General features: G+C 35.4%; 1 protein-coding gene across 2 annotated transcripts in view; it reads left to right on the top strand.

Annotated features, from left to right (window-relative positions):
• Positions 1–24,828, top strand: part of TLL1 (tolloid like 1) — a gene marked incomplete at both ends in the record, with an annotated part of 131,218 nt that overhangs the window by 37,269 nt on the left and 69,121 nt on the right. For both annotated transcript variants that reach the window (XM_080618685.1, XM_080618684.1), the window contains one exon: positions 21,899–22,009. In XM_080618685.1, coding sequence (XP_080474811.1) covers positions 21,899–22,009 — 111 coding nt within the window. The remainder of the gene's footprint in view (positions 1–21,898; positions 22,010–24,828) is intronic.

Here is a 24,828-nt window from a genome sequence, read left to right as displayed (position 1 = left end):
TATGAATTTTACTAGTGGGAGTCTTACATTTTATAGCTACGAAACTTCTAACAATAGCTAGATACTTATCAGTTTCGCAGAAAATTGTCTTAATGAGTTATGCTATCTCTTTCTGTTCAGAAGGAGTAATTTTTAAGCTCAATTTTATTTAAATGAAAGGTCATCTTAGCATACAGTTCAGATTAGTTTTTCTTCCAAATAAAATACCATTAAATTTTAGTACTGCCAGGTATTCCTGTCCTTGTTATTGTGAGGAAAGACATGATGCGACTATTTGGCTGTAGCTTATCAGATATCATCTTTTGTATTAAAGAGCAGAATGCACGTTGCCAAATTTTTGTTATCTTGTTTCCCAACTGCAGTACAGTGTCACGTTCTGCCAAACTGGCTTACGTTTTGCAAGCACTCGCCATTGACTTTAGTTACCTTTTCCTGATAGTCTGCATCCTGCCACTTAGCTGTAAATGTTGCATACTCTTCTTCATTCATGCTTCCTACTAAGGTATTTTTACTGAAATTTTGCACAGAACTATGTAAGTGTGCAGGAGAAAAATTATTAAATTCATTCTAGACAGGGGTACTGTTGAAAAGACTTTAAAGTGAAAAAAGAGGAATACTATTCTTGATGCTTGTACACTGTCTAGCAAGTGGAAAAATGGACAAAGATGCAGAAGAAATGTCAGGATCTAGAAGGTTTAAAAAAAATTATTGTAATGTCTTAAAGTATAATCAATGTGCACTAGGTTTTTTCCAGTCACATTTGCCTAACATGTTCATAAATTTAGGTTTCATATTTTACATGCAGGTGTTGATTTTTCAGATGTAATCTGACCCTTTTTAGTTTAATTGAAAGGAAAGGACACAAATAATAGAAATGGAACAAAACTCAGTATATAAAGTGCCAAAAATTGTTACCATTTAACTGGTTGCAGGGTATGTTTCTTTTAAGTATCTAATAGGGTGATCTGTTGACAGATTAACCTATAGTGTGAAATTCACCATTAAACCATATTCTTGCTATTTCTGAATAAAATTTTACTACACATTTCCAAGAGATTTTTGCTTTTCAACACATCTTATTGCAAGTAAAAGCTTGCTATATATCCTTGCAAAAGTTTTTATGCAAGATTAGGGAAAATGTTACTTTTTCCCCAGTGAAACTGAAAGACAATTTTAAACTCCTTCCATAGGAGGGAAGAAATTCCATGAGCCCAGAATTAAAAATAAAATTAAAAAAATAAGCAAGCTACCTTTACATTATTCTCAAGGATGTCAAAGCCATAAAATTGACTAGCATAATGTACCTACATTCAATAACAGCATACTGTTAACTGTAAGAAGCAAGGAGTATTAGATGCAAGTGTCGGGAAAGATGTGTACAGAGCTCTATAGTACAGAACCCAAGCTACCTTGTCTTCTAGACAAATCAGAGAGAAGCTTAGGTGCTTTCTCTTTTTCTTGCTGAGTGCTGACATGGGATTTCTACTTTGTTGTAATATTTTTCTGCTGAAGATGAGGGTGCTTCTGGGATTTGCCTTTTCAGTAAATACCTTCTTCAGTGGTGCGTTATTAATATCATTTGTACAGTGCTCCATGTTAAATTTCACCTCATTGAGTATCATAACACAGAATTGCTTCAGAAATTTAGTTCTGCCCCAGTGAAAAATACCATAGATGCCATTCCTGAAAGCTGCTTTTGCTTCACTGACAGATTACTTTGCCAAATCAAATAGGTTGACAGGAAAAACACAAGTGAGCATATCAAAATTGTTCATTTATCTGTCCATCATGTGTAGCCAAGAGATTTATGCTTTTCAGATAACTTTGCCGCAAGTCAAATCTTGTTGTGTGTGTCTTTTTTTCTGATTACCATAAACTCAAGGATCACGAGATTACTGTGAATCTTTACTGGCATTTCCTGTGCCATTCAGAAAAATGCCGCATATTTCCGTCAAGACATCTGAACCAGCTGAAACCAGGTGCTAAGAATTTGCCCTGTCTTTTCAATTCAGGATTTATACAGGGATTTTGGGTACTTTGCAGGTCCAAATTAAAAAGTGGTGGGATGTATGTTGATCTGAACACGCAAAAGTCGTTCTAGCTGGTGCTAAACCTGGTCAGAAGTAGAATGGCTACATCTTGTGATGAAAGCTTTTGTTGTCAACTGTAGTGTGCTTCCTGACTGATTGCCACAAACACCTTAACAAGTTTTTGGATGAAGCTAAGTTCGTCTGCAAAATGTCAGACATCAAGGACAGGCAACAGAAGCCAGATCCGTGAAACATAGGCTGTCTCCTTCATGTATTTATCCTAATCTGTAGCTATGCGGTGAGAATGAAAATGTTCTGTCAATTTGTGTGTGCTGATTAAATCATCCTAAAAACCGTATTGTGTGCCTGGGGGGATTTATTTTCTACATTTGTTAAACATCATAGACTGTTTTATAACAAGAATTTTACTTAAATGCTGCAGACAGTAAAGAGCAGGTTTTCTGAAAGCACTGGAAGGTGTATATTTGTACTTAATATTAAAAAAAAAGAAATAGGTCTCTTGATTTGGTCAAAGTTAACCTCTGAAAGACATGAGGGAGGTTCCACGTTATCTTTAGGGATGAAGAATATTAGAGCAATCTGTTATTCCAATTGCCTATATTAGATACATATTTTATCTCCGGCTTTCTTGAAATTGAGATACTTTCCTCTTCTGTAACTTAATAATGTTACTATTTTCTTTGATCAAGAAACAACTTTTGCTGACTGCTACTTCTGATAAACTCATATAAGAGTATTTTTTTTCTTTTCTCATGGTCTCTTTTCCAGATTCTGTCTCCCTTGTACTGCCTTCAAGGAAAGACCTCGCTCTTCTGTGGGTTCTGTAGAGCAATGGCAGTTGTTTCGCTTCTGTTTGCATCTGGGGACTGAACTTGTTTCAAATATAGTGTTTTGGACTGGAATTAAGTAGGCCATAAAAGAGATTTTCAATTGATGGCTCCGTTTTATGACTGTCACATCAAGCACTTATCCTTCCTTCTGCCTCCTAAAATCTGTTTCTTTCTTTCTGCTGTTTTAAGGTAGTGCAAGCTCTACTTACAACTCATTTTTTCTAGAGTGCAGAATACAGTTTCATTCTTGGTGAACTTTAGGAATCAAGTAATGGATATATAAATTAATAAGACAATAATTATCCGGGATAGTTCAATAGCCGTACATGTTAGCTACAATAAAAATAAAATATATTAGTGACTTGGCTGAGAGCTTCTTTTCAAAAAAGATTCTAAAGACAAAAGGTAATCAGGAGTATTTAGCTTATGATCATTGCTGTGGTGTAAATGTCTTTCTGGGTCCGTTATGCAGTACTTCATAATGATGTGTTGCGTAAAGTTTGAATTTTCCAGCTATTAATTTCTATCTGTTTACTTTGGGTTTTTTTTTATCAGCTGGACTAAGAATTGTCAGCGAATGAAATCTTTCTCATGACTATTTTATTGAAGATCAGACCATATAAAATTGTTTCTGTTAAGTTATACATACTGACTTCCTCAGCTCTCTCACTGTACTGAAAAATCATTTGCATGAATCCTTTCTGAACCTGTTCCAGTCTGTCAGCATTCTGTTGACAGAGCTTATCCAAACGCTAACTGTTCTGCCAATAGCTTACTAAGATCGTTTACCAGGCAAAATACTGCACTTATGCACCATCCTTCTGTCAAAATAGCTTACACTTTCTGGGCCATAATATTACACTAAAAGTCATGTTTGCCTGGTTATTCGCCATTCTGCTAATTCCGTATCCGGTTCGTAAATGGTCATTAGTAATTTATCTTGTTTGTATCCAGCTGCATCCCCAGTGTACCCTGGGCTTTTTCCCAGCTTTCTCCCACGTTGTTTTCCATGGTTGGCCAGCTTGATAAGACACTGAGCAATCTCTGTGTGATCCGTGTGCCTAATGATTCTCTGATGAGATGGCCAAAGGTACACACAGTGTAGGTAGCCAAGAACTGCCTCTCAAGTCAAAGGGTGTGCACTGCTTCTTGGCTGCTGTTGGACCAAACCATTGGTTTTGAGGTCGCATTTCATGCAGATCCAAAGTACTTTTGGTGAGACTGTTTGCTAGGATGCTGTCTGGCTTCCCATAGTGTGACCTACATTCTTCACAGGTATATGCATGTGCGTGCACATACTCTAAACACATGAGCTTTCTAACATTCACCTGAGTTAGATGTTGATTGTTGTTTTGGATTGTGTTGGATTCAGTTTAGCAAGAAAGCCAGGTCACTCTGGATTTATGACCTGTCTTTCTCATTGCATATATTTACAGTAACCCCATGCTATTTGCTGATTCTTCATAAGTGTTTCTATATATTCTTTTAATTGAAAAACAGTTATATCACTTTAAGCTAAGATATAGTTGTTGCGAGAAAAAAGATGCAGATGATTCATAATTCTTTGTACTTAACTAAGCCTTCTCTTGTCAAAAGGCTATTTAAATCAATTTAATATGACTGATTTTGTCTAATGCTACTAATATGGAGATAATTGGTTCAGTTATATACGGAAGAACCATTTAGTTTCTGACATGAGAGTGTGACATAGCTATCAAATTAAAGACAAAGTTAGTTTATCAATCTTATATTAGCCTCGAGATTTAAAAGTCTTAAAGTAATCGTTTTTATCTCTGAGTATAAAATTTGTCTGATAAGTTAACTCCTGCTGTCATTATGTCTGTCTTTAAGAATCCACTTATCTTCATTACTTTGCTAGTAATTTTAAGCTATAGCTATCTGTATCTTGCTGTGCAGTAGGACTACAATCATTTTGATTTAGCATTATTATTATTTGGTAACATGAAGTATGTTATCAGTTAAATGTTCTTACAGAATTTTATTGCATGGTAGGAATTCCATTAGTACTGTCAGAAAATTGTACTCTCTGACTTGATGTATTTCAAATAGTAGGAATGGCCTCTACTTTTGCATCTGTGGTATTGGTTTATGAAAATTGAGTGGTAGTGTTGACAGGTTTTTCAAAAAAATAGAAATCTAAAGCCAAGTAAGCAAAATCAGCTTCAAAATGGAAGTATCACAGAAAAAAGTTTTCAGTAGGAAGAGTGCAGGGATATATAAAATGCATACCATTTTAAAACGGTTCTGGATAAATTACAGGAAGATACATATGATAAAGTTGATGGTGCCAGGAGGGTTCTGAATTTAGTAGCTTGACCAGTTACATACTTCTATGTTAATAAAACTTCAGAGTGAAATCTTTTTATTGTAAGTGTTAGGTTGATAAAAAATGAGCTTTTGGACATTCCCTGAAAATTTTGATTGGATATGTGATTGGACTTTTAATTTAGGTTTAATAATTAGGTTAATTTTAGGTACTATTGGCACTATAGGTAACATGGAAAAAATAACAGGTGTATTAGTTCTTAAGTTATGTTACCAGTTTTTTTACATTTCTGCTTTCACCCAATTAGTGTTTATGTTTTGGGAGTTAAATGAAAGGAAAACCCCATAGATAAATTAACCAAATCAGAGACTTGAATTTTTGAAACATGAACAGAAAAATCCACTTACCAAATGGAAAACTATGTAATCATTAGGAAGAAAGCTTATTTTCCTACTCCCATGCTGGAACTAATATTTGATTCCATACTTGAAGAAAACATATTTTTTTACTTAGCGATTGTAGTCGAGCATATTAGTGTTTTCATGTTTGCACATGAGGCTTTGCTGAGATTATGGGCTAGAGGTGCTCTTTGTAGGGCAAGGCCACCTGAGAAATTCCCTGGGGTAGCTCTGTGACAGGTGGCATGTGAGATCCTGTGCAATATGTGTAGCTCTGTGCTGGGCCTGGTTATCACCATTAGTTAACCAGTAGCTAGCACTACTCTTTGTTCAGTACAGCCTATGGAAGGAGGACAATGGCAGATGCATTTTGCTTTTCAGGATTTCTGTTAGTACTGATTTCTGTTAGTAACTCCAGTCCCTGTGGAGTTAGCTGAGTACATTATTTCCCTGAGATGTTTGTCTCATTTTATCAAGATAATTTGCTTTAATGCAAATCCAATAAATAACCTTTGAGGCATCACAAATAGACTGGATAAGTCAAGTCGAGTCACTCAGCATAGGACTGGGAATTGAAGAATTGGTTTTAGTGACTCAGAAGCTTTTCAGTGTTTTCTTCCAAATGCATGGAATTGTTGCAGGTGGTATAATAGTGATGCTTATTTTGCAGGTTTTTGATTTATTCTCTTAAAGTTCACATTCCACCGATCTTTAAACTTCTGTACTTTCTCAAGATTTGTTGGAACCTTTCTGTTCAATTTTGGACTTGAATGTTCTTGCTCATTTTCTCGAAGTCCCAGAAATGTGATGTACCCCATTGCAAAAGCCAAACAAGCAATCAGAAAAAAAATCCATCCCCCAAATCCCTCCTGCTAACTTCAGCTCTGATGCCTTAAAAAGATCCAGAATCCTTTCCTGTCCTGCCAGATGTTCCTCCCATGTTCTATGAAAACAAATGAAGTCATTTTAGCACATGAAGATGTCTTCTGTTCTCAAACTTTGGGTTAGGTCATTTACTGCTCTCTGAAGTGTCCCTTGTGCATTTATGAATTTCTAATGCATTCATCAAAATTACAAGAGTCTTTAGGATGCTGCAAAGACAGCTTTCTGGTATATTCACAATCTAGAGCTAGGTTTCTTCCTTTTGCCTGCCGTTAAAAAAAAAACCCAAACAAAACCAAAACCAAAAGCATAAGTTCTGTAGTACAGGATTTTCCTTTTGTTTTTCTTTCACATTATGTCTTGTAGATTGTGACAGTTTTCTGTCTGTCTCTATTCTACCTTCTGTCTCTTTAGAGCTTCTTTAGTTCTATAATTAACATGTCAGTTAAAAATGAGTGCAACATTTCTAAAAGATTTTGCTGATCTCCTTCTACTGATTGTATTAAAAAAAATAGTATGTTTAAAATATTGGGCTTTCTTCCTCTTCAGTTATAGAAATAAATGTTCTCTCAGAACTAGCAAATGCAAGATTAATTTATAAACCACAAATGTAATTTTTGCATCCATGGCGCTTTTAATTGACACTTTTACAGATCAGTTTTTATATGGTGTTTGAATGGATTCTCCACTTTAATGTAATTATAACAGTAATAACAATATTGCAGTAAGATTTTTAGTCATGTTCTTGGGGAATAATTTATAACTGAAAGGCACTGACTTTCACAATAGGAGCGCATTACAGCTCTCTAACACCTGAAGCGGTATTGAAGCTGCCTATCCACAATCTGAAATGTTGTCTTACAGCCCTTCCTAGAAGAGCTTTAAACAGATAAATTTCTGTAAAATGACAGTCTGTGAATATTTAGTTGTGGACAGAAAATATAAAGTTTAGGTGACTGGCTGGCCTTTCCAAAACTTGGGAGTGGCCCAGAGTCATTCACTTAAAATCTTACCTGTCCCAGAATACACTGAATTATTTGAGTACTCTGATATCCAAAAACCAATGGGTTGGCTGCCTTAAACAGCAGTGCTTTAGAGCGCTGAGTTAGCAAATCCTTCCATTTTGTCCTTTACTAGGAATTGTATTTTCAATTACTCTGTGTTAACTCAGGGAAACACCTGAAACAAGTATGTATTTACATGAGAAATGTGGGCCTTTAGGGTTGTGACTTACAGACTAGAATTCATAGAACAAGAAATAGTGGGTAGAAGAATGTGTATGTTGGTTTTTGGTTATTTTTCCTCCCACATGTAGAGCAGAATTCTCTCAAATATTTACAGGAATATGCCATTTGATAATATAGGATTCTTCATTTAACATTTGGACATCATTCTGGACACAAAGTTTTCTAAACACAGTAATAATACATGTGATCTACTCAGGCATAAGTGATACGGCAATATGTTTTATGGACACTCAAGTTTTATTTGTTCAAGTGCTTATGTGGTTTCTACATATTCATGTCTATTTATGAATAGTTCATTTTGAAAGTATAAAAGAATAAAGATCATCTAGGAGTTAGGGAGCCTGTTAAAATTTTCTGTTTCCTAAAATCTTAATAGTGAAGGAATATTGAAATACTAGATCCTAAATGCCATAGACTTAATAGCAGTCCTCTGAAAAGGGTGATATTTAATTTGACATATTTGCTCTGAATATTAGCGCTCTTAAATATTTGTATTTTCTCTGAGCTTGAAGGAAGCTTAGTAGTTGCAGTATCTTGTGTAATTTCTACTTTCAGAGATATATTGAAAAGTTATTTGAGGTCACCACTGTGTTGTTGTCAAATGACACACCCCTCATAGCCAGAAGACCGTGCTAGCTCAGGGTGAGCTGGCTAGAAACAACATGTTTGGCTCATGTCCTTTGTTCCAGCTGCTGAATTGTATTAAAAGGCATCTAAAAATACTCTAGGACTAATTTAAGCACTAACATCTTTATTAATTAAGCCAAAAGGCATTAAACCCATTAAATACTTAGTGCCTATCTTCTTTGTATTCATGCAAACAGCAGCTGTAATTAAGACTGTTGCAGTTGCAAGGGGAGAAGCGATGTCTGCACGTGGGATGGCAAATGGATCATGGTTCACTATTCCTGCTAACATATGGGCTGCTGTCATACAGCAGCTTAAGAAATCTGGTGGTAAGCTGTACATGAGGAGCTGCAGTGGCTTAACGAATGCAAGAAAAGGATAGTAGACGTGGAGAAAAATGCAGGATCTGTTATTTGCATTGGCATACAAGCTAAAATGCCTTATAAAATGAGGATCAGCATAGGACTGACTTTCTGGAAATGGAAAGCTTAACCAAGGTATAACTATCTGCTTTCTTTTAAGAGTTGTGAAATTCTTAAACTTTTACTAAACTTTTCTTAGCTACTATTTTATACCACAAAACTGTAATAAAATCCATGGGAATCAGAAGTGGGTTTTGCTATTGGACTGCTTTTTTCTTAATTTGCTTTTGGTACGTTAGTCTGATAATCAGTTGCAAATAAGTAGCAAACTCTAAGTCACTACGTAAAATACCACTGTAAATATGCTCGGTTTAACCTAATCGCTATTGTGGCAGATTGGGGGTGGCATGTGTTGTTGCAGCCTCAAAAGTCTGGGGATAAAGGCAGGCTTGCAAAGAAACTGTAGGGACAGGAGAAAGTTGGAGCTGTGTAGTTTCTTTTTTTATCACTCTCTCCTCTCCCTCCCCCACTTAAGTTCTGTTGATGACACTTGAATTACCAACAATGCCAAAACCTAGGAAATGAGTAAGTTTGGACTGCATGCAACAAGTATAATTCCCTTCAGAATGGGGCGGAGATTCTGCTGGCTTGCAGCAGAATACTTGCAAAAGTCTAATACTCTTTACTGTTTAAAACCAAGGATTTAAGAGAGCTTTCAGCAGCTACACTGAATAGTGTTTTTCAAGAGGGAATAAATGTGAAGCTGGGATGAGGTTTCATTGTAACTATCAAGAGGCAAAATATTAGAATGATTGTATAAATTCTGTCTGGAGTACTATCATGGCTAAAATTCCTCAGAATATCAAGTTATGTAAGAGTCAGATGTAAAGAGTATAAAATTCTAACTAATAACTTGATATTAGGAGTTAGATAACATCAGTGATTTTCCACTGTACACTCACTGTTGCCTCACTAACTTTGAGTAAAGCAATTTCTGCTTTGCTTACTGTGTCCAAAATGTAATCAGCAGCTGTGCAAAGTCTCCATGGGGAAAAAAAACCCCAAACCCTTAAATTAAAAATGCTGAAAAAAATAAATATTGTGCTCAGTAACAAGTAAGTAAAATAGTTGTGATGAATAGGACTCATCATTTCTTTTTTAAACCATGATGTGAATTGGATGATACAGAGTAAAATAATCATGCTTCAACATTTTAGCTGTATTGTACTCTGGTGACAAAAGAAAAATGTGGTAGAAGACATCTATTGAATATGTGGACAAGGAATATAGAATTTTGTTGGTCCAACACCCAAAACTTGCTGTGTTAAGCACAGGATCACTCCCAAAAAATAGCAGCATTAAGAGCTGTTTAGTTGCTTTCCTTGTCTCTTCTGCAGAGCCAGGTTGCAGAATGATGTGCTAAAAACCGAGATGGCATGACTTAAAAGTGAGGCTCATGACAGAAATGACTGAAACAGAAAGCTGCAGCTGATAATGGAAAACACTTCTGAAACCTAAATAACGATTTATTTATATATAGTTTAATAATTCTCCATGTTTAAATTTATGACTGTGCAAATGGAGCAACATTTATTTCATGTGGTATGAGGAGAACCTTGATCCTGAATGCCAGATAATCCCTCAGAGAGCCACTTCCCTTTCTGCGCCATTGAGCTTTCTGTGTAAATCTTTGGTTGCATTTAATGATTATTCAGGGATTTTCTGTTTTAGAGGTACTACTTAAGCCTAGTTGGGATTTTATGTCTGTGAGAAATGAAATACATTTTTTTTTTTTGTTTCCTGAAGATGAGAAAGAGGTACAGGAGAGGATTTCCACATAGATCAGTGCTGCTGCAATATAACGTTAATGTGGCATGGTTAGTATATTCTAATGACAAGTTTTAAAGAAAGTGTTACTGTTTAAATATGTGGCCTCTTATTGCCATAGCACAACAAAATTGCTAAGGGAGTTCTCATGTATTACTGAGTTCCTTATGCAATTCTACTCCATAGTAACAGTCTGTAGCACTAGCGGAAAGACATTATGGCTGTGAAATTTCTGGAAGGCTGGTATTTCCGAAGTGAGATATCAGCTAAACAGTAATTCTAGGTTCTTTTTTGTAAATCAGCCACCTTCTGGGTTGTCATCCAAATTCCCAAACACCTACTGCTGCTTCCCCCTCAAGGCTGCTACACAGTGCTGGGACTGTGCTGGCTGTGACCATCCTTGTGCTGAGCTGTCTCTCCAGACCTTGCACCAGGATTCTCCCAGGGGCATCATTAAAAATTGACTTGCCGGAGTGTGTTCAGAAGCAGCAAACCCCCAGGAAAATATGCTTGCAAAGGCTGAAGACCTAGGAGCCACTCATCTAAAGTACTCCTTTTCCTGTAGTGTATATAAAACTATTCCTACAGTTTATCAAACCCCATAATTTTTGACCCAGTAACTTACTCACCAAAAGACTAGGATGTTAAATTGAAATTGTGACCAGAACTTCCCACCACAAATTTAAGTGAATTTTGAGGGTTTTATTATTTTTGTTCTTCATCCTAGAAAAGGATTTTATTCTCTGAAATCCTTACTGTTCAATTATTCAATAATATCTCCATTCTACTGAATAGGTTGGAACTTTTTTCTCTAAGGTATGGGAAGTGGAAAGCAGATAAAGAATTTTCCCTCTGTCCTCTGAAATACAAACATTTAGGCAAAGTCTTAAATTATCTTGGTCTTCCCAGCTCTTCCATGTCACTAAAAATTTTCTCTTTCTCAAAAAAAGTAAATTAATTGTAGATGGCTAAAACTAAATACTCTATAGCTGCTTGCCTTCTGCATGGTATAGGTTTCCTAGTGGCCACATTCTTTCACCTCTTTTTCTCCACTTCGTAGTTCTCTTCCATTGAGCTTCATTTGATTTGATTTTCTTGCTCCTTGCAACCTCTTTTCCTTGAACCTGTGTGCTTTTTCTTAATGATGGGAGAGGAAGCATGGAAGATATTTATAGTCCTTACGGTCTATGCTCAAGGTTGTGTATCTCACAACTTTCACTTTGTGTCGGTTTGTTCCTCTGCTACCTTTTCTGGGTTCTAATAATGTGGTGAAAGCTTTCATGCTTGATGACTGGTCAGGATGCAGATGACTAACTCCAAACTCCTTGAAAGTTTTTAGTTTGCAGGTACCTAGCATGTAAAGTGTCTTCTGAGTTGCATGATTTTTCGCTTAAGTAAGCTTTGCTATTAACGTCGAAAGCCCACTTGCTCTTCCCAAGTTACCATAATATGTGTTGACCACCAGAGCTGCAAAACTCTAGGAAACAAAATTAACTTCATTTCCAGTATCTGATGGTTTGTATGATAATTGTGCTGCAGTTTCCTGTCTTCAGATAGAGCTGTTACTTTCCTTCTGAGGCTTCAAGACTGAAGCATCAAAGTCATCAAACTAGGAACTGATCTGTGCTTTGAAAAGATTGTACTACGAAGTAACACTTTCCCTGTCCCCAAATGCACTCATGCAGGTGAATCTATACATGTAAGTTTCTAGTTCATTTTTACCTCTGATTAGAAGGAAAACAGTGTTTCAAACCTGCCAAATAAAACAAGAAAATGATTTTTCCTATAATAACCATGCTGAACTGATTTAATTCAATTTCTAGGACAAGGAAACTAGTACTGTGCTCAAGTGATGGACAGTTGTTTTATGATGATGAAAGTATTATTTTAATTTAAAAATGCCTAAGTTTGCTCTGAGCAAAAAAATATTAATCATGTGGAAAAAGTTATGAAAAGTATGGTACTTCACTTATAAAATGTAATTTCTTTTGTGAACCTAGAGAAGCTATTTTGACATGAACATGAGACAGTATGAGTAAACCAAAAAGCTATAAAAAAGCTGCTGTGTTACACGGAATTCTGTATGACATAGATACAGTTGATTAATATGGGTGTAATGGCAAAGAATAAAAGAGTTTGTTTAATCCTTTGGCTTGTGCCATGCATTATGAGTTAGCTTGGTCAATTCACTTGATCTGGTGGTGCTATTCTGTTTTCCTGGTGTTTAAATGAAAATGTCTAAGGCTTGCATCTTTGGGGAGGCCTTGTAGCAGCTGCTGTGTCTGTCTCAGCCCTCACAGCTGTTTCATGTAGGTGGCATGCTCAGACAGACAGCATTCTTCCCAACAAGGGTTTTTCTCCATTCTTCTATACACAGCTTATTTTAAAGTTATCCATTTTCCCATTTTTAAATAATTATTCAATTGTGTACTTAATTTCTAGTCTTAATTTGAAAACAATGAGTTTTGTTCTTTTAGTTTTATACCTTTACATATTTTCTATATTTTTAAAAAGATTGCCTTTTAAGAGTGATAATTTTGCCTCAGGGGGCCTGATCTTTCTACTGTGAGAAAGCTTAGCCGTATAATTAACTTTGTAGACCTCGACCCTAAGGCTATTCACAGGATAATAGAGATTCAGAGTAAAAAGAAGATGAATTTTATAGCATCATAGTGGTTATACAGGGCTAACTGGGGTAGTTATGGCTGTGGTGATATTGTAGACCTTAATTTCCCCCCCGGTGTATTTTTCTAGCCTCCTTAGTAAAGCCAGCTATCGCAGAAGTCATCAGGATTTGCGGGTAACTGGGAACAGCAAAAAAATCCCATGACCCTTCAGCCCGCTTTTCTATGCCAGAAACAACGGTCTGCTGTCATTAAATGAAAGGCTAGCTGGAGCAGTGGCTTCTGCTAGGGGTGGCATGCACCTTTCCCAGGAAGAGGGAGAATATTTGCCTCACTGCCTTGGTTATGACAGTAGCAGAAGTGGCAGACCCTGGAAATGATGGTACTCGCTTGCTTGTGGTTTCATATAGAGCAGGTCAGCATTTGTTGTGGTGAGAAAAATCAGCTGTTATTGTTCTATATTTTTGGCAGCCAGTGATGTTTCTGAGAGCCCCTGGTTTCTTGGTGTGGCTTTCCTTTTGAAGTGGCTGATAACTGCTCTTAAGAAAGGCTCGTGTTTCAAATTTTTTATTTTATTTATTTATTTTTTTAAATTTTGAGTCTGCAGTCTAAAAACTGCAGTAAAAAAAGTAGAAAATAATTTAAAAGGTTAATAGCAGGATGGGTAAATGGATCACTTTCAATTCGTGTATATCTCGGTAGGTTTGTTTTTCCAATATCTGGCTTGAGGCAGTGACCGATGATGAAGAAAGTAGCTGGTTGCTTTGACAACATAATGTGCAGACAACTTTACTACTTGCAGCAGTGTCCTCTGCATTCAGTTCATCAATTAACCTATTACATGAGGAATATATTTTACCAGTTACAGAGTATGTGGAGTGTTGGTGATAATCTTGCATAAAGAAAAAGAAAATAATTACTGAAAATCAGGAAGCTTGCCAGGTTGAACAGTTCATCCAAGAGGAGCTGTTGCTTTCTTAAAGATCATGTGCTCAAAATACTATCGAGTAAGCTTAGGAGTGAAGCTTTTTCTTTTACTTAAGACTGCAACTTCTGTCAAAAGTCTTTGCTTTCTTGAAGATTTTTGTTTTATACTAATTTTAAAGGAATATGAAACTGCCCCTCAAAAAATGTGGAATTGAAGAAGTCACTACTTCCAAACTAAGAGCAAAGTAAAAGCTGTAGTTAGCTCAGAGGAAATGGACATCTTTAAATCAAGATTTATGCTCTGCCATAGAGAAACATCTCTAGCAAATTAATATCCCCTTTTACAAACGTCAGGTTCTACAAATGTTGCTTTTGGTAAGTGGACATTTTACCCTGATAAAGAGTGTCACAAATATTCCATTTTCCTTGGGAGTTTTGCTTTGTATTGGAGATGTTTCATGCTTTGATAAACTTGGAACATGCCCCAGTGCTGTATGCTACTTCACACACAGTCCATTTGTGCTACGATCCGATTGCCGTGCTCCTGGAAGGGATGTCTGGAACTGGCTGGCTCCATAGGATGGGAGATGCTTCTCAGCATCTGTCTTTGGCTCTACAGTGGGGTTTTGTGTCCATAGTCAGGTCATACCTGGTTGTTTTTCTGTCCTAGTTGGGTCAGTTTGGTAATAACTTCCTGCAGAGTTTGGAGAACAGTGTGAAGAAGTTGCAGTGAAATATTGTGTATCACAGATGGGGTTCCACAAGTGTAACTTGGCCCCAACAAGGATGTTGCCTTGCCAGGACCCTAGCTATAAGTCAGAACACATGGTGAAAGGAAGGAAGGAAGCTAAAAGCATTGTGTGGGGGCAACACAGGGGAAGCTTCCAAGAGTGGGTGACATGAGACAGTGGTAAGTTGCAGGTAGTGATGTCAATGGGGAAGCTGTATCATTGAAGATTTCAGTAAATTGCATTAAAATTTGTGCTTTTAAAGGGTACCTTTCTGCCATACACAAGCTAGTTAATTTCAGGACAACTTAATGTATGCGCGTAGGTGAGCTGTTGTCAAGAGATGCAACATTCAAAAGAATGGAGGATTGTATTTCTAACTGGTGTATAGTCTGGAGATGTTTAAAGTATTCTGCCATCGTTATTTTATTTTCTGATAGAAGTTAAAATGATACATTCCTTAGGGAAAATGGTGGCTTTTTGGTTAGGAGATTGAAACAGGAGTCTTGAAAAATAGAACTGGTATGAGTGTTAATAAGCTTGTTTTTTTATGTATTTCACAGTAAGTAGGAGCATGGAAGGAAACAGTCAGAGGTGTTATATCCCTTTCAGGTGTGCCTGTGTGAGCTTTTTCAAGTAAATCAAGACGTTTCACTAACGTACTAAATGTCATGTGTAGATTTGAAAATGCTGTATGGTGAAATTAATGAAGTGGCTAATTTCTTGATTTGGTATGTCTGTGAAAATAGGCTGCCTTAGTCTTCTACTTAATGTCAAAGTTTTATTTAACTTTTTTTTGCTGTAATCTTTGTTCGATAAAAAGTTGATTTGTATAAATATCAAACACATGATTCAATTAACTTCAATTTTAATTCATAAATTGTTTTTGAATATTCTGTGAGCTCTGTACAGTAACATTGAAATTTATTACTCAATTACAGCTGAATGTACCACTCATAATGAACAATGATAGAAAGAGTTCAGGGTATGGCATGCAATCTTATGCTTGTGGTTGCATGTAACATCTTTTGCTGTTTGTTTGCCCTGTCTTGTTCCCATTTTAATGTTTTCCAAGAAAAGTGGATTGCACCTGAAAATCTTGGAATGGCTGAACTGATTTGAAGACTGTTCAAATCAGGTTAATTATTGTATTGTATGTTGTCTTCCTTGTAATGAGATGAAGCAGTTTTTACTTGTATAACTCTAAATTTTCCTTTTTCTGTTCAGACTTAGAGGCAGTTACATAAGCTGTGAATAGATTGGATGGAGCAAAATGACTCACCAGATAGACTATAATGCACATAGCAGTATTGTTACAGGGAAGTACTCAATGACTCAGCTTTAGAAGAGGCTGTGAATTGGAACCACTGCACATGTGGATTTTGATGAGTATCTGCCCTGAACCTGGGCCAAGACACTTTTTGGTACCTCTTGCTGCGTGAATTACTGGTCAGACTTTGAAAAGTGCGGGGAGTCCCACCCATCAAAGGGCATTAACTTCTCAGATTTTAATTTTGCCTTGAAGTTAACTCTAATATTTTTGTTGTCCGTTCTTGGCAGCTTTAATGAGGGGGATGAAGCATAAACTTCCTGTGCTTTCCACTCCCAGTAGCATACCAAATTCTGAGGCTTCACTTTTTAAATGTCTTCTAATATTTTCTTAATCCTTTAAGTGGTATCTTCTCAGTACAGGAGTAATCTCCCTGTCACAATTCTCCATCTGCTCACAGAACAGCAGAATACTTTTGTGGTTGATCACAGTTAACATCCCAGTTTGAGAATGTATGAGAGAGAATTTCTGTTATTTTCACAGATTTTCCAAATGTGGGAAAGTTGTACCTTAATTGAACATTTTTCTAGCCTGCACAGTCATCAGAACAAATCACATCATGAAAATGGTTCTGGATCGCAGTGGTCTCTGGCGGTGTAGTCTCTTAGAGCTGTCCTTGGTAGCTCGGTGCTCCTCCCTTCCGCAAGGTAGAGCTGATTCTCTTCTGCTTCACTAGTGTGCTGTAGGGGCAAACATCAGCAGTCTTAGATGCATTTTCTACTTTGTTACTAATATCAGTATGAATACTATCAGGAATATATTTTATTTTGAAATGGATGTTTATGATTTGAGTTTTAAAAATTATTATTATAGGACAAAATGTGAAGGAAGTTTGATGTAGGTAATTTTGTTATTGTAATTATAAGGAATATACTCCTGTATATATTTTCAGACTTGCATGCTAATTGATATTTCAAATCCCAGAATGAGCCACCTTACTGCGTATCATAGCCTCATGGATTTAACCACATGATTTCTTTCTTGTTCCATGTACTTCTGACCATCTGCTAGAAAATCATGAAAGCCTATTTTTTTTTCATATGTATGCTAACTGATTCAAACATCCATATATTTAAAATAGTTTGCATATATTTTTATTTTTTATTTCATTATTTGTTTTTATACTCTATACTTAGTAGCACATTTTATTCCTTTATAATACTGGATATTTGATGCGGCGATGTTCTTGTTGGAAGACAGTAGATTAGCAGAGAGAACTTTCCAGATGAACCTTAATTATTGATGATAAAAATGATAGTTCCTGTTACAAGCAGTAAAATGTAGCTGTAGTTCCTGTGCTTGTCTGTATTTTATAGCTAATCTTATTTTTCCTTCCTAATCACATTAGTTACATGGTAATATTAAGGTGTGTTTTTCTGGATGGCAGATATTTTTTACAATCTACTTATTTTCCTGTTTGTTTTCATGCTTGTGAGTTCTTTGTTTACATGTAGCAAACTTTGCTGCTTTGCATGGCAATGCTTTGCCTTTTAATAAAATCAGACCTTTCTGAAAGTGTTGTTTGGCTGAGGGCTTGGAGTTGTGTGAAAGCAGAACTGCATCTACTGTACTGGTGGAGAGTATTTTCTGTTTTAACAGCTCCACATAAATTGTTCTCCATCGGTACAGAAAAACAGACTTCTACTGTGCCTAATGTCATGGCCGTATAAAACATATGAAAATATAAACCAAATAAAAAAAAAGTTATATGAAATTTGGTATAAAAGGTTATATCTCTATTTATTAAGTATTGGACAAAAAATCCATGTATTTTTTATTAATAACCTATGTATAGTAAAAGATACTTGAAATAGTTTTCCCCTGAAATTAATGCTGTCTCAGATTTTCACAGATTTTTCCTAAGTTGATTGTCAATCTTGCGTTTTCAAATAAAGTGAAAGGCTGCCTACCATATCAAGTTTTCCTGATCACTAAATAGGTAGATAGGAGAAGAGATAATATGAAACAACCTGAAATAAGTAAAGTTACATTAAAATTCTGCTTGGATGATTTTGAAAATTCTTCCATCCTTTTTTTTTTTTTTTTTTTTTTTTTTTTTAATCATGCTAAGTGAATTGGTTGTCAGATTCTTGTTAGTTTGCTGGATGAAACTTATGAATTAAATATCTGTGAAAAATGAGGGAGGTGCAGAGCTGACCAGGTCAGTTCTGTTCAGGAGTTCCTTAGAAGGAGCTAATAAAGCTCTTAATCCTAACATGCTCTTAGCAAAGTCTTTAACATCATGCCTTGCATACCCAAACAACCCTCTGCTTGTTTTCTGTAAGGTTAAGATTGGTGTGTGACATGATGAAGTATACAGAGTGACTTCTTCAGATAGTTTCAGGTCATAAAAATTTTAAGGCAGGAGATAAAAATACAGACTCCTCTAGTTACAAAATAGTTTTAACACTTACACAGGCATTCCAGAAAATTAGAGGATACTTTTAACAGCTGTGGGAGATACCTGGGGTTTTGTTTTGTTTTGATTTGGGGTTTTTTCTGATAATTCAGGTGGGGGTTGTGTCTCAGGCTTTGAAGGGCAGAATTTAGATTCTATGCAGTCCTTTCATTAGAAAAAACGCATATTTTTTAAAAAAGGAGCGATCAGTTCCCTTTTTGTCTCAGTTGCTAATTGTTTGGACTATATTGAAATTAAATAGCATCCAGTTAACTGTTATTTCTTTTGCTAAGTATATACCTACCCTGTTGAACTGAAATTAATTCAGAAAACCACATGTTTTTCAGTAAAAGTAAACTGGCAATTACTAAATTGTTGCTAAATTCAAATGAGTTAATTCTGTCAGGGTTTCTGCCTTTCATCATGTTTGTCCTCTGTGTGTTTGTGTTTTTCTGCAAAACAGAACTTCCTTGCATCAAAAAAAGCAGCTTGAATTAAACTCCAAGTCTTCCATTATACTTTTAAACAAACGGTCATATATATTTATTTCTTCAGTGTTAACTCATGTTTTGTTAATACATGGGAGAACCTACCTCCTATTGGTCACACAGATTACTTGTTTACAACTACGTCAAACTTGCATCAGCATTTATTGTTATATTGCCAGAGTTGTATATTGTTAAACTTAACCTTGTGCTTGGCTGCTAATCAAAAACTAGCTAGCAGTCCAGATGTTTAACAGAAATATCATAGCTTTGTTTTCCTTTCTAGCCCAACAGAAAAAGTTACTGTCTCTTGCTTGAACACCATATTTTACGTATGTGCATATAAATTCAATGCATTTGTGTCAAAGAAACTCAGTCGCAAATAGTCTTTGCTATTTGCATTTTCATGGCAAAGAGAATGTTACCACAGTAAAGCAATATAGTTGCATCGTCAAGACTAAGGAGGATATTTTCCGCATTTTTTTTTCTACTTTATTGTTTTTCTGAAGTATGATTTGCGTTGTGATTTCATATTTATACATCAGTATTACACAATGAAACCGAAGTAATTTCTGCTAATACATTTCTGTCAGTGAGTGATTTCTCGCATCATCTGTTGTTAGTTCAGAACCTTCCTTTTGTTAATTCTCAGTATTACCAGGAAAGAAAAATGGGCTTGCTATTAAGCTTTAGCACTTCCTCAAGTCTGGTGTGTGACCTCTGCTGGGGCACATCGTGTCTTTGTAGATTGAAATGTTAATAGTTTCTTCCTCTTACCATTTTATGTTCTGTTTATTGAAATTTGCAATATTTCATTGTGCTTATACTGTGGCCCCTGTTATGAAAGACATCCAAGGTAAATCTCTAGAAGGTGTTTATAATAGTAATAATAAATAATATTTGACTCTAGTCAGATAGAGGCTACTGACTTTCTCCCCTCACTGTTCAAAACCCTGACAATTTGACAACTTTTTCCTAGAAGCTTAAAGGAAGTAAAAACTTCTAGAGCTGCTCCTGGCTCTGTCTCACTGCCTGGTGGTAAAACCCATCACTGGTAAGAGCAGACTAGCCAGAGGAAAGATGTCCCCAGTGTGTCCAATGTGAATATAAGAAAATAGTGACCCTTGGAAGCAGGGTGTTCAGAATTGTTAGTAGTGACTGAACAGTTTCAGAAATGGTCTCAAATACTTGTGGTTTCTAAGAAACATTATATTTTTGCGTAAAAATTACATACATGGAAATATCCATATTTAGGGAAGACATCAGATGTTGGATATGTTTTTAATTGAAAAGTTTTATTTACACTTTGGAACTCTGTAGGTGATCTATTTTTTTTTTTTTTTTTAGTATTATTTTACATGGCAGACCAAAGGCATTTTCAATGTGATTTCTCTTAGGTGCCTGCCATTCAAGAAGAATAATGGAGATAGGAAGTAATTTAATATCAGGGAGTTCTTCAGAAACATTTTTGCTTAAGTGGGTATTTTTTTTATATGGATTTGATTAAATACTAATGGATGCAGCAACATGAAATTACTGAGAATATTATCTGATGAATGTTGTCTACAATATCATATGAAGAACAGGGTGAGAAAAAGAATACCAGTTAACTATAATGTTTAAGATCAGTTTGAATGGAAGTAGACAAGAGAGAATGATATTGGTAACAGCTGGACTCTGGACAAGGTTTTAGTTGTATGGAAACTAAGAAAGCAATTGGCTGTGGAACTGTATAATGAACAACCAGGTAAAGTTAGTGATGTAGTCCTGTGTGGGGGGGAAAAAGGGAAAGAGTTGAAGATGACACCAAAATTGAGCCCAGTGGCTTTGTGACTCTGAGGGGGCAAATAATAGAGCTATTGATCGAAGCAAGAGGAGAGGGAAAAGGAAGAATTTGGATAAAGATAATAAACAACCACTTCAGCTCACATTAATTGCTATATGCTCTGTTGACTTCATTCACAGTGGTTGAGGATGTGGCCTGTTGAGTTCAGCTTTAATGATAAGTTTGAGTTGGCAGGAAGATCTCAGAGTAAAATCTCAGCAAAAATAGGCAGAGATGAAAAACTGAGATTATAGATCCTGAATTCTTGCGAGTGGGCCAGTATCTTGGTTCATTGAGTTGTGATGGCAGTTTAGGAAAGATGAGTTAGCTGTGCAGAAGTTGAACAGAAAAATCCTGAAGGAGCCTGAAAGAACAGGAAAAGAGAGAAGAAGAAACCCAAAGGCCAAAGAAAGGTTAAAAAGAAGAGAGATAGGAGCTTGGGAAAGCAAAGTATGTGAAAGAATCCTAGTAGTGAGATTAACTATAAAAACGGAAAGCATATAAATAAACCAAGAGGAAAATGAAAAATATCTTTTTTCACTCAGTTTAACAGAAAACAGATAAAAGTATTAATTCTCTGAGGCAAGGATAACATAATACATAATATAATTGCAACGTAATAAAAGTTAGTTCAAATAAATCTCATTTGCAGGAAGATATTAGAAAATATAAAGTTTGTGTTTTCTCAGCTTTATATGTATTTGATCATAGTTCAAATCTTAATATATTTCAGTGTCTTTTATGCTTTGTTATATTTACTTACAGAAAACAACACGCTGAAATTTTTTTATTAGATTGACATTACATTTAAATAATTGCATTCAGACAATGTGTAAAGAAACTAAAAAGGCTGTAAGAGTTTAGGTGAATACCAAAACCAATCATTTGTCTTTTACTGGGTAGTTTTATTTCTTTGTGTAAAAATACAGATCAGTAAGCAAATATATGTGATATTGATATATAATTTTTGTACATTTTCCAAGGGATTGTAACATGGCATTATAGTCTTCAGATTAGTTTTATTGTTTAAATACATTCTTTAATTAAATTGAGCTCTTTTTTATTTAAAGCTGTCTTTTGGGGAGATATTGCCTTAGATGATGAAGACTTAAAAATCTTTCAAATTGACAGGACGATTGATCTTACGCAGCACTCCAACGAAAGACTTGGCCATAACACAGGTATGATATTTCAAGCTTGTTTTAACTTGTGTTTCCTGATATTTACTTCTGCATAGAAACCAATCTCTATTTTAAATGTGGAAAGTCAGTATAATGTTTTGGGTACTAGTTTTTACTTTAAAAAGAATATATTTTTGCTTTATGGGGAAAGAAAGAAGCTAAAATTTTTATTTTATTCTGGCATTTCTGATTAATAATATCTCATTGAACTGAAGAGCAGAAGCTGGTAGGAACCATAAGTCCACTCCCCTCTGCAGGTGTTTGTGTGGGAAAGGAAATTGTACAAAGCTTTGCTTTCATCACTAAAGGTTCCCGATCACAGTGCCCGAGTGCCCTATAGAGAGCATATGTGAATTCCTAGAGGCGATACTGGGAATCTTGGATTACAACTCTTCCTTTTGCTATTTTTTCAGCTCCATTCAGACCTGTACCCAGATTTAGAAGCAACACAATAACATCATTCTTACTAGAATTTGCCTTGTCTAAAAAACAAATAAGTATCTGATTTGTGTCACTGATACGTAAATTCATAACTGAGAATGGTAAACTTTCAGGTTATGGTTCCAGAAAAGCCAAGTTACTTATGAAAAGTGTGGGCAAAAATGCTATTAGATGTTGAAATACATAATTGAAATTTATTTTCTACTAAGCATGTTTTATGTGTTCCTGAAGTACTATTAACTTGGTTCCTGATTTTTGCAAATGGGATCACCTTGAGGAATGAGCAGAAAGGAATTTTTCAGAACAAAGGAAAAAAAGAAAATATTAACCTTTCAATATTGATATATTTAAAATATTTTTACTCTTCCTAGTTAGAAATCATGATCAGACTATTTTTATAACAACTTTAAAAGGAGATAAAATGAATTTTCAAGCCAGTTGTGTTTTCAAGGCAGGAACACCTTTGATCATTCCCAGGTCAGGACTGGATTTAAAAATGTTAATGGAGTCAGTGGCTTCCCTGCCCCACTTTCCCCAAACAAATAGCTTTAATTGGCTTCAAAGGTATTTCAGGTACTAGTTTTGCTGACAAAATGTAGAGAGCAAGGTCGGTCATTTCCCCTTAAAGTGGATGCAGTCAAGTGATTTCTTTGGCCTGCTGACTCTTTTTTTTTTTCTTGCTTTTCTATTTTTTTTTCTTTCTAACTGCACAATTATTTTTTTGTCAGTTGCAACTGAAAGAATATACATTTTTAAGCTGTTTCTAAATAATATTTAATATTCTGTTATTTTATATTCTTTCCTTACCTGTCTTGAGTGAATTATTTCTCCCATAGACAGCATCTTATTTGGGATATTGAGTCACCATATTAAGGATTACTAATGCATCTGGATCAAATTTTTCTACCTTTATTGCACAGGAGGAATCAATGCAACTGGAGTGGTCAGTGGGACTGGACTTCGTAGAACAAACTCTGCTGAAATTAATAATTTTGTAATAGCATTCAGTGAACCCTCAATGTTCCTGATTTTTCTAAAAACAGGATTGGAGAACTCAATTTTACACTTTACATATGTAATTATTTTTCTAAATTTATGTAATTTTGTTGCATTAACAAGGAATTTAGCCGATTTTTGCAAACTGCATAGCCTGGGGTGCTTTTTTCCTTTTAACTTCCAAGAGACTAAGTTGCTGACAACTGACTAGCTAATACTGGGTATAGACATAAAATGTCGGTAAAATAGAAGATAAATTAATATTTTACCTCAGTTACAGACACAATGACAATTAAGTACAGACTTAATTTCTGAACAGTTTCTCTTGTTGACCTTCACAAACTACAGGTGACACCAGGTAGAAGAGTTAGATGCTTGGGTGTAAACCATCAGGATGAAGTTTCAGAGTTGTATTTTTAATTGCAACTACTAATTAAAAGCCTGAAGCTATCAGGTTCTGATTCACATTAACTGACACTCCGTTTGGTGCAGATTATCTGCCTAGATGTGCAGGGTCAGATACTTAATCTGTAAGCTTCTCAGAGTGTGGCTGTGTCATTTTATTTGTCATTTTGTCTAAGCAATATGCATAATCACTGTAAACAGAAACAACAGTAAAGCTGATAAAATTCTTGTGTGTGTATTATCATTCCAAACTGCCAAAAGTATCCTCTTTTTCCTGCCTGAACTATGAGAAGATGCAGCAAATGTGATTGATTTTGTTTAAAAAAAATTTTAGATTGTGTTTTGGCTAGGCTGCATATTATTCATATAAGAAAGATTAATTATGTGGGATACTTTTTCTTCTTCAGTTTTTCACTAAATAGAATACACAGGCTGTGTTAACACAGTAATGCTAGTTTAATAATTTTTTCTAGAAATAATTATAGGGCAACAGTTTCTTTAAGTAAATAATGGATTCTTTGTCTTTTTTTCTTCTATTACATCTGACAATTGATGCTTTTAGGGATATTTTAGAATTAATTTGGAATCTTTAGCTATATGCCTTTTCCAATAAGACGAATGTTAAAATGAGAGACAATTATGTTATTGATGATCAATACAAGGGATGGAATTGTTATATTCTCTGTAGTGTATATTATAGTTACCATGTAACTTGTTGGAAAGGAATGTGTTGAACTATTACCTCATCTATCTAAAATGTTTTAAAAAATTTGGAAAATTTTTCTCAAGGGAGCCAGCAACTATGTGACAGTGTAATCCAAATAATTAGACACATTGTTATTCACTGAGCAGCCACACTAACTCACTTGCCTTATATGGAATTTTCTCGTCTGTAATATAATTTCAAGTTGCTGTTCGATAAATATATTCTAGATATATATATTGAAAGCTTTTATGGGAAGTTGGGAAAGGTCTTT

Source organism: Psittacula echo (genome assembly GCF_963264785.1).
Source record: "Psittacula echo genome assembly, chromosome: 1".
Lineage (NCBI taxonomy): Eukaryota > Metazoa > Chordata > Aves > Psittaciformes > Psittacidae > Psittacula > Psittacula echo.
Note: the sequence above shows the minus strand (reverse complement) of the source record. Positions and strands in the feature narration are given on the sequence as shown.